The 13,907-nt window shown below is 30.7% G+C and overlaps 1 protein-coding gene across 4 annotated transcripts in view; it reads right to left on the reverse strand.

The window, feature by feature from the left end:
• The window catches only part of LOC107441786 (tyrosine-protein phosphatase 69D), a 521,936-nt gene that overhangs the window by 107,550 nt on the left and 400,479 nt on the right, over positions 1 to 13,907 (reverse strand). For all 4 annotated transcript variants that reach the window (XM_071183655.1, XM_043039328.2, XM_071183654.1 and 1 more), the window contains 2 exons: positions 11,828 to 11,936; positions 10,869 to 11,018 (listed from right to left, as the gene is read on the reverse strand). In XM_071183655.1, coding sequence (XP_071039756.1) covers positions 10,869 to 11,018; positions 11,828 to 11,936 — 259 coding nt within the window. The remainder of the gene's footprint in view (positions 1 to 10,868; positions 11,019 to 11,827; positions 11,937 to 13,907) is intronic.

Below are 13,907 nucleotides of genomic sequence, written 5' to 3' on the forward strand. Positions count from 1 at the left end.
GTTCCGATTTGCTGAAAAAATCGTTTTAGGGAAATTAGAGATGTTTGACGATATATAAATAAATATTGGGGATTTTAAATCGGTTTGATAAGTTCAAGAGTTCATGAAAAATAATATTGGAGTACAAATTAGTTCGATCCGTTTTTTTTTTGGGGATCAAAAATGCATTTATTTCAGAACAAAATGAATGAACAAATGATTAATCAAAGTATTGTCCATCTCTGACTGCTACTTTTTCCCACCTCTCAGGCAATCTTCGAATTCCATCTCAGAAAAATGTCTAATCTTTTAGGCGATCCAAGTTAGGAGCCAATTTTCGATTTCTGGAAGAGAAGTGAACTGGTGACCTGCCAAATTGTGCTGCATTCGTCGGAACAACCAGTAATCAGAAGGAGCAATGTCTAGTGAATACAGCGGGTGAGGAAAAATATTCCACTTGAGCGTTTCCAAATAATTTTTTACGACTTTTGCGACATCAGACCGACCGTTATTATGCAGAAGAATACCTTTGTCATGTCTTTGCTTCTATTCCGCCCGTTTTTCTCCTCAATCAACGGCTCAAACGAATCAATTGTAACCTATACCGATCGCCCGTAATGGAATCACCAAGTTGTAGCAGCTCACAGTATACAACATTATTCACCATTCTTCATTCACCATTCTTGAAAAGTCGAAACCATTGCTTACATGATTTATCAGTTGGAGCATTGTCATCATAAACTTCTACAAGCATTCGATGCGCTTCAGCTGCACTTTCCTTCCAATTAAAGCAGAAACATAAAACCTTCCGCAAATGATGCTTAGTTACCACAAAACTTGACATATTCGACAAAGTAAAAAACACGGTTTTTGTATGAAACTCAAAGCGATATAAACTGAATATTAATTACAGATGTTTAACCTCTCTGAAACCATCGAAACCAGCTGTCACTATATAACATTCATAACAGCAGAGCCATCTCTTAAAAACGGACCGAACTAATTTGTACTCCCAATACATATTATAACTTTATAAGAAACATTTATTTTTATTGTATGAATAAAATGCTCAGAAAACAAAATCTTACCCCACCACATGAAATAATATTTTTTTTAAAATTGCAACTTTCTTCAAAAATGAAGAAATTTAGAAAGATAAGTGCGTAAAAAATTCTTAAAATGACGAAAATCGAAAAGCTAAGCCTCTGAAAAATTTCAAAAAGGATAAAAGGCGAGAAAAAAAAAACGTCTGATACGTTTGTTATAAGGAGAAAGCCACTGTGTTATATNCCAAATCGTGCTGCATTCGTCGGAACAACCAGTAACCAGAAGGAACAATGTCTAGTGAATACAGCGGGTGAGGCAAAATATTCCACTTGAGCGTTTCCAAATAATTTTTTACCACTTTTGCGACATCTGACAGACCGTTATTATGCAGAAGAATAACTTTGTCATGTCTTTGCTCGTATTCCGCCCGTTTTTCTCGTAATGCACGGCTCAAACGAATCAATTGTAGCCTATACCGATCGCCCGTAATGGAATCACCAGGTTGTAGCAGCTCATAGTATACAACATTATTCACCATTTTTCATTCACCATTCACCATTCTTCATTCAACATTCTTGAAAAGTCGAAACCATTCCTTACATGATTTCTCAGTTGGAGCATTGTCACCATAAACTTATACAAGCATTCGATGTGCTTCAGCTGCACTTTCCTTCCAATTAAAGCAGAAACATAAAACCTCCCGCAAATGGTGCTTAGTTACCACAAAACTTGACATGTTCGACAAAGTAAAAAACAGGGTTTTTGTATGAAACTCAAAGCGATATAAACTGAATATTAATTACAGATGTTTAACCTCTCTGAAATCATCGAAACCAGCTGTCACTATGATACATTCATAACAGCAGAGCCATCTCTTAAAAACGAACCGAACTAATTTGTACTCCCAATACATATTACAACTTTATAAGAAACATTTATTTTTATTGTATGAATAAAATGCTCAGAAAACAAAATCTTACCCCACCACATGAAATGATATTTTTTTTTAAAATTGCAACTTTCTTCAAAAATGACGAAATTCAGAAAGATAAGTGCGAAAAAAATTCTTAAAATGACGAAAATCGAAAAGCTAAGCCTCTGAAAAATTTCAAAGAGGATAAAAAGCGAGAAAAAAAAACGTCTGATACGTTTGTTATAAGGAGAAAACCACTGTGTTATATGGAGAATATTTTGAATGTTATTTAATGTTCTTATAAAAAATGTCTGATCCGTTTGTTATAAGGAGAAAACCACTGTGTTGTATGGAGAATATTTTGAATGTTATTTAATGTTCCGCATAAAAATTCGCAAGTAAAGTTTCTTTGTTAGAGAAACTTTGTATTATTTTCTATATGAAGCAAAAAAACAAACAAGAAAACAAACTTAAAATCAGTTTGCTTGTTGTAAAATGTCCGCAAAATATCGATTGCTTGGGAAGTAACGTAACAAAAGTGTGTGTTTATATGACTTCCAAGATAATTCCATAAGAACAAATTATTGATATTGTCAAATCATCGTCTGATCCGTTTGTTATAAGGAGAAAACCACTGTGTTATATGGAGAATATTTTGAATGTCATTTAATGTTCCGCATAAAAATTCGCAAGGAAAGTTTCTTTGTTAGCGAAGCTTTAAATTATTTTCTATATGAAACAAAAAAACAAACAAGAAAACAAACTTAAAATCAGTTTGCTTGTTGTAAAATGTCCACAAAATATCGATTGCTTGGGAAGTAATGCAACAAAAGTGTGTGTTTATATGACTTCTAAGATAATTCCATAAAAACAAATCATCGATATTGAATATCTGAATTTAAGGAAGAAAAAGGGAGCAGGTGTTTCGTGTTTGGCTTTATTCATGATGTTTTTTTTCATTGTCTTTCCTTACAGAAACAGTTAAATTATTGATCAGTCACTTACATTCTATAGCAAATTTCTTTAACGATCCTCTTACACGGATACTATATGTTTACTAGCTTGCTATGGTATGATCAAAATAGCAATTCCCTCCAATATTTCCATTTTTATGTTTTTTAGAGTAACTTAACTTTTGAGTAAATGCTATTCGATATCATAAATCTGATGATAAATAATAAATCGAACTCATACGTCAAGAGTACATAAAAGTTAAAAATGGCGAATGGATCACATTTTTATTTATAAAAATAATTTTTGCTAAATTTACCTGCAATTTTTTCTTTTTCTTTCTATGTGTACATTTTTCCATTTTCATTTCCAATGTCATTTTATTTCATATGAAACTTTTCTTTTTATACGTTATTTCTACTCATTCAATAAGTTATTTCTTTTAATTTCATAGATCTTATTTTATTATCTCTTATTTTATTTAACTCACTTTATATGCTATCCCTTTTTATTTCATACGTCATTTTAATTTAATGTAATAGTTAATATATGTCACTTCCTATCTTCTTTTTTTTGTTTAAACTGTACTTCTTAGAAAGCTCATGCTGTACTTTATGGCACAAATACCCGAAATGTTTTTTTTCTTTTTATGTGTGTACATTTTTCCATTTTCATTTCCAATGTCATTTTATTTCATATGACATTTCTTTTTGTACTTTACATCTACTCATTCACTATGTCATTTCCTTTTATTTCATAGATCTTATTTTATTATCTCTCATTTTATTCAACTCACTTTATATGCAATCCCTTTATATTTCATACGTCATTTTAATTTAATGTAATAGTTAATATATGTCACTTCCTATCTTCTTTTTTTTTGTTTAAAGTATGTATCGTAAAATGCACATGCTATACTTTATGGCACAAGTATAGTTTCTTGGTTTTTAATTAAATGAATGCGTGGTAAAAAATAATGTTGTTCAAGTCTGCAGAAACATTATAATGATCAATCATAATAAAATAAGATCTAAAACCTTTAAATAATTTTAACTTTCTAATAGAGAAAAGTGCAGCAAAAGTCGATTATTCGAGACATTATTCAATGCCTGAAAACTAAACTGATTTTGATATTTTACCTAAGACTCATCTCGATAATGATTCTTCAAGTTTGAATAATCTTTTCTTCTCTTAGATATTAATCTACGATGTGTATATTTACTAACATTATGACATACTATATTAACATATGAATTGTATATTTTTAACTTCAAGTTTAACAAGGATAGAATTTATATTAAGGTTGGTGTATTGCCCTACGAAAGGTTTAAGCACCTTAGAAAATTACCTGATAGTGAAAAATTTGGACAATCATGAGTTGGCTGAGAGCAATAGCATAATACCAAGTGATACTGAATACAGTTAATCTCTATTCTGATGGGATAAACAACAAAAGCTTGTTTTAATAATTTAACTACGTAAAGTCACAGAGAAAATCAACAAATAATAATAAATGGAATTATTTTAGCCTCATTAGTTACGTCCGTTATGTCTTTTACTTTAAGGCATGATTTCGTAGTGTTTTTCAGTATTGATTTTTTGATTATTTTCTGTTTTTATTCAACCCTTACGAAGAAAACGGGTATTTAGAAAGGGATTTAGCAAGTAATAACGTAATGCATCATCTGGTTTCACCATAAATATATTTTAAATTAAAAAAAAATTATAATTACTACACTGTAAGGATCAAATTCCGGTATAAAGTACCGGCACTTTGGAGGCTTCATCCGTAAAATTCATTTTACCGTAAAATCTAATTTTACCGAAAAATGTTGCACCATTATTTAAACTTTAATGTGATTCAGTTATTTTTACGGCATTTATTACTGTAAAAATTACGGTATATTAGACTCTTTGTTCCGCAACGTACTCCAATAAAACTGGAGTTTATGGTAAAAAGTACCGACAACCCCAGTTCTGGTACTTTTTACCATAATTTAATCTGGAATTTCTTACAATGTATAACCTTTTAGCATTTTAATTTTGTGTGCTTTCTCCATACAATCATTTTAAGTTTCTTTTTCTTTTAACTATCATGGAATCTAACTATTGTTCAAAAAACTATTGTCCGTTTTGTCTTTTACTTTAAAGCATGATTTCGTAGTGTTTTTCAGTATTGATTTTTTGATTATTTTCTTTTTCTATTCAACCCTTACGAAGAAAACGGGTATTTAGTTCGGGGAATTAGCAAGTAATAACGTACTGCATCGTCTGGTGTCATACCATAATTATATTTTAAATTAATTTTTTTTTAATAATTACTACTTTATAAGGATCGAATTCCGGTATAAAGTACCGGCACTTTGGAGGCTTCATCCGTAAAATTCATTTTACCGTAAAATCTAATTTTACCAAAAAATATTGCACCATAATTTAAACTGTAATATTTATTTAATTGAAGTAATTCAGTTATTTTTACGGCTTTTATTACTGTAAGAATTACGGTATATCAGACTCTTTGTTCCGCAACGTACTCCAATAAAACTGGAGTTTATGGTAAAAAGTACCGACAACCCCAGTTCTGGTACTTTTTACCATAATTTAATCTGGAATTTCTTACAATGTATAACCTTTTTGCATTTTAATTTTGTGTGCTTTCTCCATACAATCATTTTAAGTTTCTTTTTCTTTTAACTATCATGGAATCTAACTATTGTTCAAAAAACTATTGTCCGTTTTGTCTTTTACTTTAAGGCATGATTTCGTAGTGTTTTTCAGTATTGATTTTTTTGATTATTTTCTTTTTCTATTCAATCCTTACAGAGAAAACGGGTATTTAGAACTGGGATTTAGCACGGATTATATTATGAGGTTCTTTGTTTAAATGGAACATTCCTCTATTAAGACTATGTATGAGTAAAATTCACGTAAGACATAACTTAGTTCAATTTTCCTCACTATTGAGCTCATTATTCCACGAACACATCGACATTACAAGAAAACAAGACAAGTTGACTTTCGGGGATTTGCTAGAGGAAATCCACTTCAACAATCATTACTAGTACATATTGAGGGTGTCTGCAACGATATTGCAGGGATTTTCAAGAGGGAAAAAAGGACTTTCGATTCAAAGGAGAAGTGTTTCTTTTATCCCCTAATCTTCCCCCAGGATGTTGAAGCTTACTTTTAAGGCAGAAGATCTCCTTTCTTGCGTTTGATGGTAACCCCCCTCCAATAGACTCACACATGTTTCTTCAGAGATAACTTCATCTATTGGTCCCATTTCAACTTTTACTCTGGTTTCAACAGTTTTCGTTTTTCTATTTCTGTTTTTTCCCCATACAGATTTAGAAGCAACATTGTTGAAGAGCATCATAGGGGCGATCGATTTGTTGACTGCATCACATAGCCTGCGGGGAAGTCAATCGAATCTTAGAACTTTTTTTTCCTTCGAGAAAATAATAAGAAAGAGACGTTAAAACTTTCTTAGAATTAGAGTTTCTTAACGTATTAAATAGCGGTTACAGTTCTAAGATAAAACGGCCGAAAAAAACTAAGATTGAAAGAAAACTTACAGCTTGTACATGAACTCGAATTAGGCGAAAATATGTTCAATTTGTCCAAACTGATGAAGTAATTGGTTAGGGTAAATTAGTTATTCAAAGTGGCAAGCGTAATAGATATTGTGTTACAGATTAAACATTGTGTTGCAGTGGTTAGTGTAACAGATTAAACAGATATTTTGAAAACCAGCAATATCAATTTTGATCTAGTTTCTACCAGCATTTGACACTTTTCGACCATTTCTTACTTTACCTGCCACACTTCAATCAGTAAACAAATTGATGATATTTTTCACACTTTAGACTCCTTGTTTGAAGAGAGTCTGTGAAAAGAGATGCTCATACATTGCATATGAGATTAAATTCCGGATAGTTTCTCGGATACACTAATACTTCCTCTTTGTTTATGAAGAATAATCTTTTAATAATATATATATATATATATATATAAAGGGAGAGAGATAAATGAAAAAGTGGCGTTAATTCACTTAGGAACGTAAAAAATCGCCATACTATCATTAATGGCAATGGTGCTTAGTTCATAGAGGCTACAATCAGTGTACGAAGAAAAAAAGTCGTCTTTGAACTATTTTATTACCGATTTATTAAAAGGAGGGACTACTAACTTTATGCCTTATTTTATTTACCACTGTGCCGAATTTGAAAATAAAAATCTTGCAAGCATACCAAGCACTAATATGGATTAGTTATTATATAAAAATTAAAGTGAAAGCAAAAACAATTTTGTTACATTAAACATACCCATACTGATGTAACCACATCCTGTTATTTTTTTCTGATTCATAATTTCCTCTAAAAATGTCACTTTCCTGGTTCTTTCTCTAAGTTCTTCAGCTGTGTAGGTATGTGCCTTTCAGTTTTGTACATGATTTCGTAGCGTTCTTCAGTACTGAGTAAATAAATAAAAAATCTCGAGAGTAATAAAAAATAAAATAAATGAAAGAGATTGGATGTTGCCAGATACAGTCGAACTCGTTTATAACGAGCTCGGATTTAACGAGAACTTGGATTTACCGAGGGAAACGAGAATATTTGGTTGGATCAATGTTAAGTCTATGGAACNGATGCCCATTCTTTTACTAGGGTTCTTTTACGTAGAAATTATTATTACACTGGCTAATCCTATATATATACTATATATATACAATATGAAATTACGAGGAATTCGTAATTTAAGGTCTAAATATTTTCATGGACTTTGTCTGGTGTCTTTGCTGCCGGAATTTTCGTAATTTGACATGGAGTTTCATTACGCAGTATTCTTTTAAACTATTAAAATATCTATCTGTAACGAATTGATCAGAACTCATGTACTAATGCTACAATAACAAGAGAGAAGAAACAATAAATAAATCTTTAATAACAAAATAATTTATCCCTCAAACGCTTTTAGTATTGAAAAAATAAACCGTTCACCTCATCAGAAAATAAACTTTCGAATCATTTTAGATTTCTTTTAGCTCGTTTGCATTTTTACGAACCATCACTTTGTTCTCACCGAATGTGCGTTCATCTTCTCTATTGATTAATATTTCTTTCATTAATGGTAAATTATATATACATGAAAAAAGGAGCAGATGTTTTTGACTGAGAACAAATGAGTATAAATTATTGGTTTTCAGGTAATCTGCTAGCGTAAAGAACTTATTTAATTTTACTTTCAACCTAATTTCCATTCAGAGTATTTATATCTTAAAAGTAATAACGAAGTTTGGAGTTACTTTTTTCTGGTACATTAGTCAAATTGAACTTTTAGTTTTATTTGTATTTTTCTAAACAATTTTAAGTAACAAACTGAGTTATTTTTAGTACGTTGTTTTGAGATTTTCATTAGTAAATTCTTATAAGTAAGAAAACAAATAAACCATTAATAGAAAATGCATTTAAACATATGATTCATACTGATTAGTTTTTACCACAGCTAACTCGTTCGAATGTAATGTACTGGCAGGACCAAAAAGATTTATAAAATTAAAAACAATAAAATTATCAAGGAACATGAAACCGTGGCTAATTGAAATGCGGCGTTATTTATTAGCATTATAAACAGGGAAATTTTTTTTTGAAATTTTTTACTACCATAATTTTACTAGAATGTAATAGTTAAACATAAACTAAAAAAGTGATTTTATCTATAAGAATAATAATAATAAAAATAAATTCTAAATATTTTTTTCCGAAATTAAAAACTTACATCCTCTCAAAAACTTTCAAATACATCATGATACAACTTAACTATTAAATCTTAGAAAAACTTTATTTATTGTGTCTAAGAGATATAAACTTAAGATCAAAAATGAGGGATCACCAATTAGATATTCACGGTATTTCTATTAGGTAGCGTTTTTGTTCAAATAGGATTTTAGAAAACAAAAATTTCTCCTCTTTAAGGAATAGTTCGTCATGTTTCATTCTTAGGAGAGAAAATAAGTATTTGATTAAAAGTGATGGGCGTTATTTTTCCGTAAGTTCTCTTTAAATAAATAAGTATAAAGTGTTTGCTCGGTGAAAGAAAGTAAAATAAAATAAAATAAAAGGTTAAAAATAGTTATATCAAAAAAAGATTAATTAAAGCACTTATTTCAAAATGATTCTAAAATATAATTTTTAAAATAAATAAGAGCAATTTTTAGTTTAATGTGATAAAAAAATATCTTAAGATTTTTCTATTGTGTTAGAAAAATAAAAGGTTAAAAAATAGTTATAGCAAAAAAAGATTAATTAAAGCACTTATTTCAAAATGATTCTAAAATATAATTTTTAAAATAAATGAGAGCAATTTTTAGTTTAATGTGATAAAAATGTATCTTAAGATTTTTCTATTGGGTTAGAAAAAAGCTTTTGTTAATTCTTCTTTACAAAAACAAAACTTTGTTTACTGTTAAATAATTAGAACGCGAGATAATTTGGAACCTTTCGAAAAATGCTTATTTTAGAATCGAATTGGTATAATTTAACGGAAAAAAAAGAATACACAATCTAAAATACCGCATGCCTTATATCTCAAATAATTTTTGGATGACGACTTTGTATTTCGTATGTTTAAGTAAATATATAAATTAACTGATAGTTAAATATATAGTGAAAGTAAATATCTATAAGTGTATTTGTGAAAATTAAATAAAAATTATTAAAAGCATATTTAGAATTTTTCTTTCTCCTCCCCACCCCTTCGACAGTCGAGTTTGGTGGCGAGAAAAAAATATTCTCTTGAAGCAGCAGTGTTGTTGAAATTGGGGGTATACTGACTTGATGACCCTGGTTCGAATCCCAACGGCTGGTTAGTACGAATTCTGCTTCCGACTTTCATCGATCACAGTGCTGACGTAAAATATCCCCAGTGGTGGAATGGATTGTGGGGCAGAATCTCCTTTCCGTGAGCAAATGTGTGTTAGTTCCACCAGAAAGTTCTCCACGAAAACTAATTTACCAATCCTTGATCCAGGAGATTCACTGTCTTCTGGGTTGGGTTGAAAATTATAGAACCAAATAGTTGAAATTTGATAGTCGTAAACTAAGAATCGGTTCGGCTGCTCAATGCCGGTTATGAAATATAAAATTATCTAAAATAAATAAAAAATTTCTGTTCCGAAAAATCGCATCATCGTTGCTGTCGTAGATATTGATGGAAACACGCTATAGGAATTAATTTACCATTAGCATGAATGGGTGACCAAGGGTGAACACACTAAACGCTTATGGAAGAATTTACCCCGACCCGCCCTTATTTAGGGCATACGGGTATACACTAAACGCTTATAGTATGTGCATGGATCTGCTGAGCGTATTTATGTATCTTTTCGTTTATCACACCGGTACATAGACAGTTCTTTGAAATTAGATGAATCAAATCGGGTAACCCTCTACTTTTGTGTCATTTTAAACATTCTCTTAATTATTCGAAATATATAAAAGAGATGAACATTTTCTTATAAATTATAAATAAATGTACATTTCCGAAATGAGCGGTATATGCGTCTGAACCAGCATTCTCTCTTTCCTTTTCGGGAGACAGATCTACCAAACTAGCCCATCGCGGCTCGCTGGGTGTCACTTGAAAAGTCTAAAATTCTCTGGTGGATTGAAAATTCCCTATTGTCCAAAATGCCAGCTTCATCAGGGCACTCCCAAACATATCTTGCGCTCAGCAGAGAAGAAATCAACTCGTTTTCTCAGTTTGTCGTCGACATACTTAAAGTCAATGGTTATTTCGACCTAATCAGACTGCGTCAGACCACGTAAGAGATAAGAAGGAGACATTACAGAAATAGAATAATAATTTAGAGATTATAAAGGACATGATGTATGATATTAAAAGTACAAAAGGGCAAAGGAGTAGTGACTTTAAATGTGTGCACAACATGCAGAATGAACTATATTGTTTCAAAACTTACTGGTCAAATGCTTCGGCCAAATAAGCTCCTCTTACCGCACCGCTCTGGTGCACATCCTCGTAAGACGTGAGGTTATTTTCCACTGGGTTTTTAGGTAAGGACGAGAGATTATCTCCTTTTGCTAATTTTATTAGAATAACCTTATAACACCTACAAAAAAAATTAGAATATTATAATCCATAATCTTTGTATATTATAGAGATAAGTTAAAGCTCCAGTGATTTGTCCCATTTTTTTTAACAAGAATGAATACAAAAATGAATAATACCTTCCTACATTTAATTACAGCAGAATATCATCATTTCATTGGTATTAAAATTAATATACGGAGACACCAATTTCAAATCGATGATGTCAATGGTGTGTATGCACAACTGGCCTAAATAGCAGCCACTGTTTTTTTTATATGAATGGAAAACATAATGTGAAGAGTCGCAATCAGAAAAATGCCTAAACGATTTAGAATTTCACTATTTTTATGATTAAATATAAAATTAATTGCAAAATTAATTATGAAAATTAATTATAAAATTAATTACAAAAATTAATTATAAAAATTAATTATGAAAATTAATTATAAAAATTAATTGTAAAATTAATTATAAAAATTAATTATAAAAATTAATTACAAAAATTAATTATAGGAATTAATCATTAAAATTTTTGAAATGTAGAATACCAAAAACAAGTTACAATACTTATTCAGCTTTGAACCATAATATCGGTATCTGGAATTATAATATCTCGTGAAGAGTTACTGAAACCTTAATAAAGCGTCTAAATAAACATGTCTTCGTTCGGCTTGAACCACACTTTCCGGGGATAAAATTCAAGAAGGAGTAAGTTGTAATATTATGTGGTTCACCTTCACTCCGGATTAAGGTTGCTGCAAATTTGAGCAATATTATGCTTTCAACGTTATCTAAAAACATTTAATAGTGCGTTATAAAAATACTCACCTTATGAAACCATTTCTTTCAGATATCCTATGGAGATGAAGTTTCAATTGTCGGCACTTATCGATGCCGTCTATAGTACTGAGCTCAAAATTTGGCATCCAGGAAGGAACTACAGTATAAATAAAGAACACAATAATTGTTATCTGGTTTAGAATATTCGCTTAAATTCAATTAACGTGATAAAATTTGAAATTTGTGATTTTGACATCCTGATACTGTATTTTAGGCTAGCTGGTAAAGTCTCTAGTATTTTTTTCTTAATTTGCCAGAAACTTTTTTACGCTTTGAGAAGTGAGCCTATGGACTTTTAGGCTATATCATTCATTTCGCATGATTTATATATCATTCATTCATAATTTTATTTTATTTTAAAACCGTCGTTAAACAACCGACTTAATTTTTATGTTTACGACTACTGATGTTCCACACCCTAGTCACTTTACCGATACAAATATGTATAGGTAAAATGTAAACAACCACCATACAATTATCGACGTGAATAATGCTTAATTAATTCAGGTAATAGTTGCATATTGGAACAAAAATAATACATTACGTACTGAAAAGCAAAATTAATGGTGAAAAAGTACTTATTCGTTTAGCGGAGCAGTGAAAAAAATAGGCAAACTTATGTTACCGCAGATGATGCTTTATTAATTTCGGTAATATGGTAATTGGTGCAGGGTTAATAAGGATTCCTATTACAGATTTTCCATTGTTCGAAAAAATACTTTTTTCCAGTGATAGCAAAGATAGAGCATTAATATTTTAATGAATTAGAGTAAAAAAAAACTCTTTTCCTCCTCTACTTATAAATAATTAAAAAAGTATATGGTTGGTAGGGTGATTCTAATGCCACTTGCCACGCGGGCAAGCCTGGTTGGTGAAACCGAGCAAATTTAAGGCAGAGTGTGCGATTCTTGTTTTTCAGTGGCGCCATCTATGGCCAAGAATTCGACTTCTGCCGCACCATACGTCACACCTGTTTATTAGGCGGGCTCATTCATACATTCACAGATCGTAATTTTGACCTGAATGAGAGAATGATCTATCTCCAATCCAGTACCTCCAAAGGTATTGATTTGTTATGGGAACATGGAGGACTTTGCGAGTCGACAGAATTTTAACGTTCATCAGTCACCAACTACATGGAGAGTCATCGCCCGGCGGGGTTCGAACCCACGAACTCTCAGACGTGGGCCTAGTGCCCTACCGACCAGGCTATCCCGGCCTTAAAACAGTATATTAATGATTAGATAAAGAAATAGTCATGCTACAAAGTCTTTCAAAGTATTATAAGAATTTTATTTGTATTTAAAATTTCGGCTCAATTTTTCTACTACTGATTAACGTATTTCGTTCCAAATTCAAATATATAAGAGATAACATGAAAGATACTAATATAACGATACTAATATGGTCACAAAGTATTATATAGATATATTTGTTAATTATTAAAACAACACTAGTATTGAGCAGTTTTAATACCAATAGCTTGAAAATAAGTATCTTATTGCCCTACGAAAGGTTTTAGTACCTTAGAAAATTACCTGATAGTGATAAATTTGAACTATCATGAGTTGGCTGAGAGCAATAGCATAATACCAAGTGATACTGAATACAGTTAATCTCTATTCTGATGGGATAAGCAACAAAAAGCTTGTTTTAATAATTTAACTGCGTAAAGTCACAGAGAAAGACAGCAAATAATAATAAATGGAACTATTTTAGCTTCATTAATTACGTCCGTTGCGTCTTTTACTTTAAGGCATGATTTCGTAGTGTTTTTCATTATTGATTTTTTGATTATTTTCTTTTTTTATTCAACACTTACGAAGAAAACGGGTATTTGGAGCTGGGATTTAGCAAGTAATAACGTAATGCCTCGTCTGTTATACCATAATTATATTTTAAATTAAAAAAAAAAATATAATTACTATACTGTAAGGATCAAATTCCGGTATAAAGTACCGGCACTTTATCCGTAAAATTCATTTTACCGTAAAATCTAATTTTACCGAAAAATATTGCACTATAATTTAAACTGTAATATTTATTTAATTGAAGTGATTCAGTTATT

Source organism: Parasteatoda tepidariorum, chromosome 7 (genome assembly GCF_043381705.1).
Source record: "Parasteatoda tepidariorum isolate YZ-2023 chromosome 7, CAS_Ptep_4.0, whole genome shotgun sequence".
Classification (NCBI taxonomy): domain Eukaryota; kingdom Metazoa; phylum Arthropoda; class Arachnida; order Araneae; family Theridiidae; genus Parasteatoda; species Parasteatoda tepidariorum.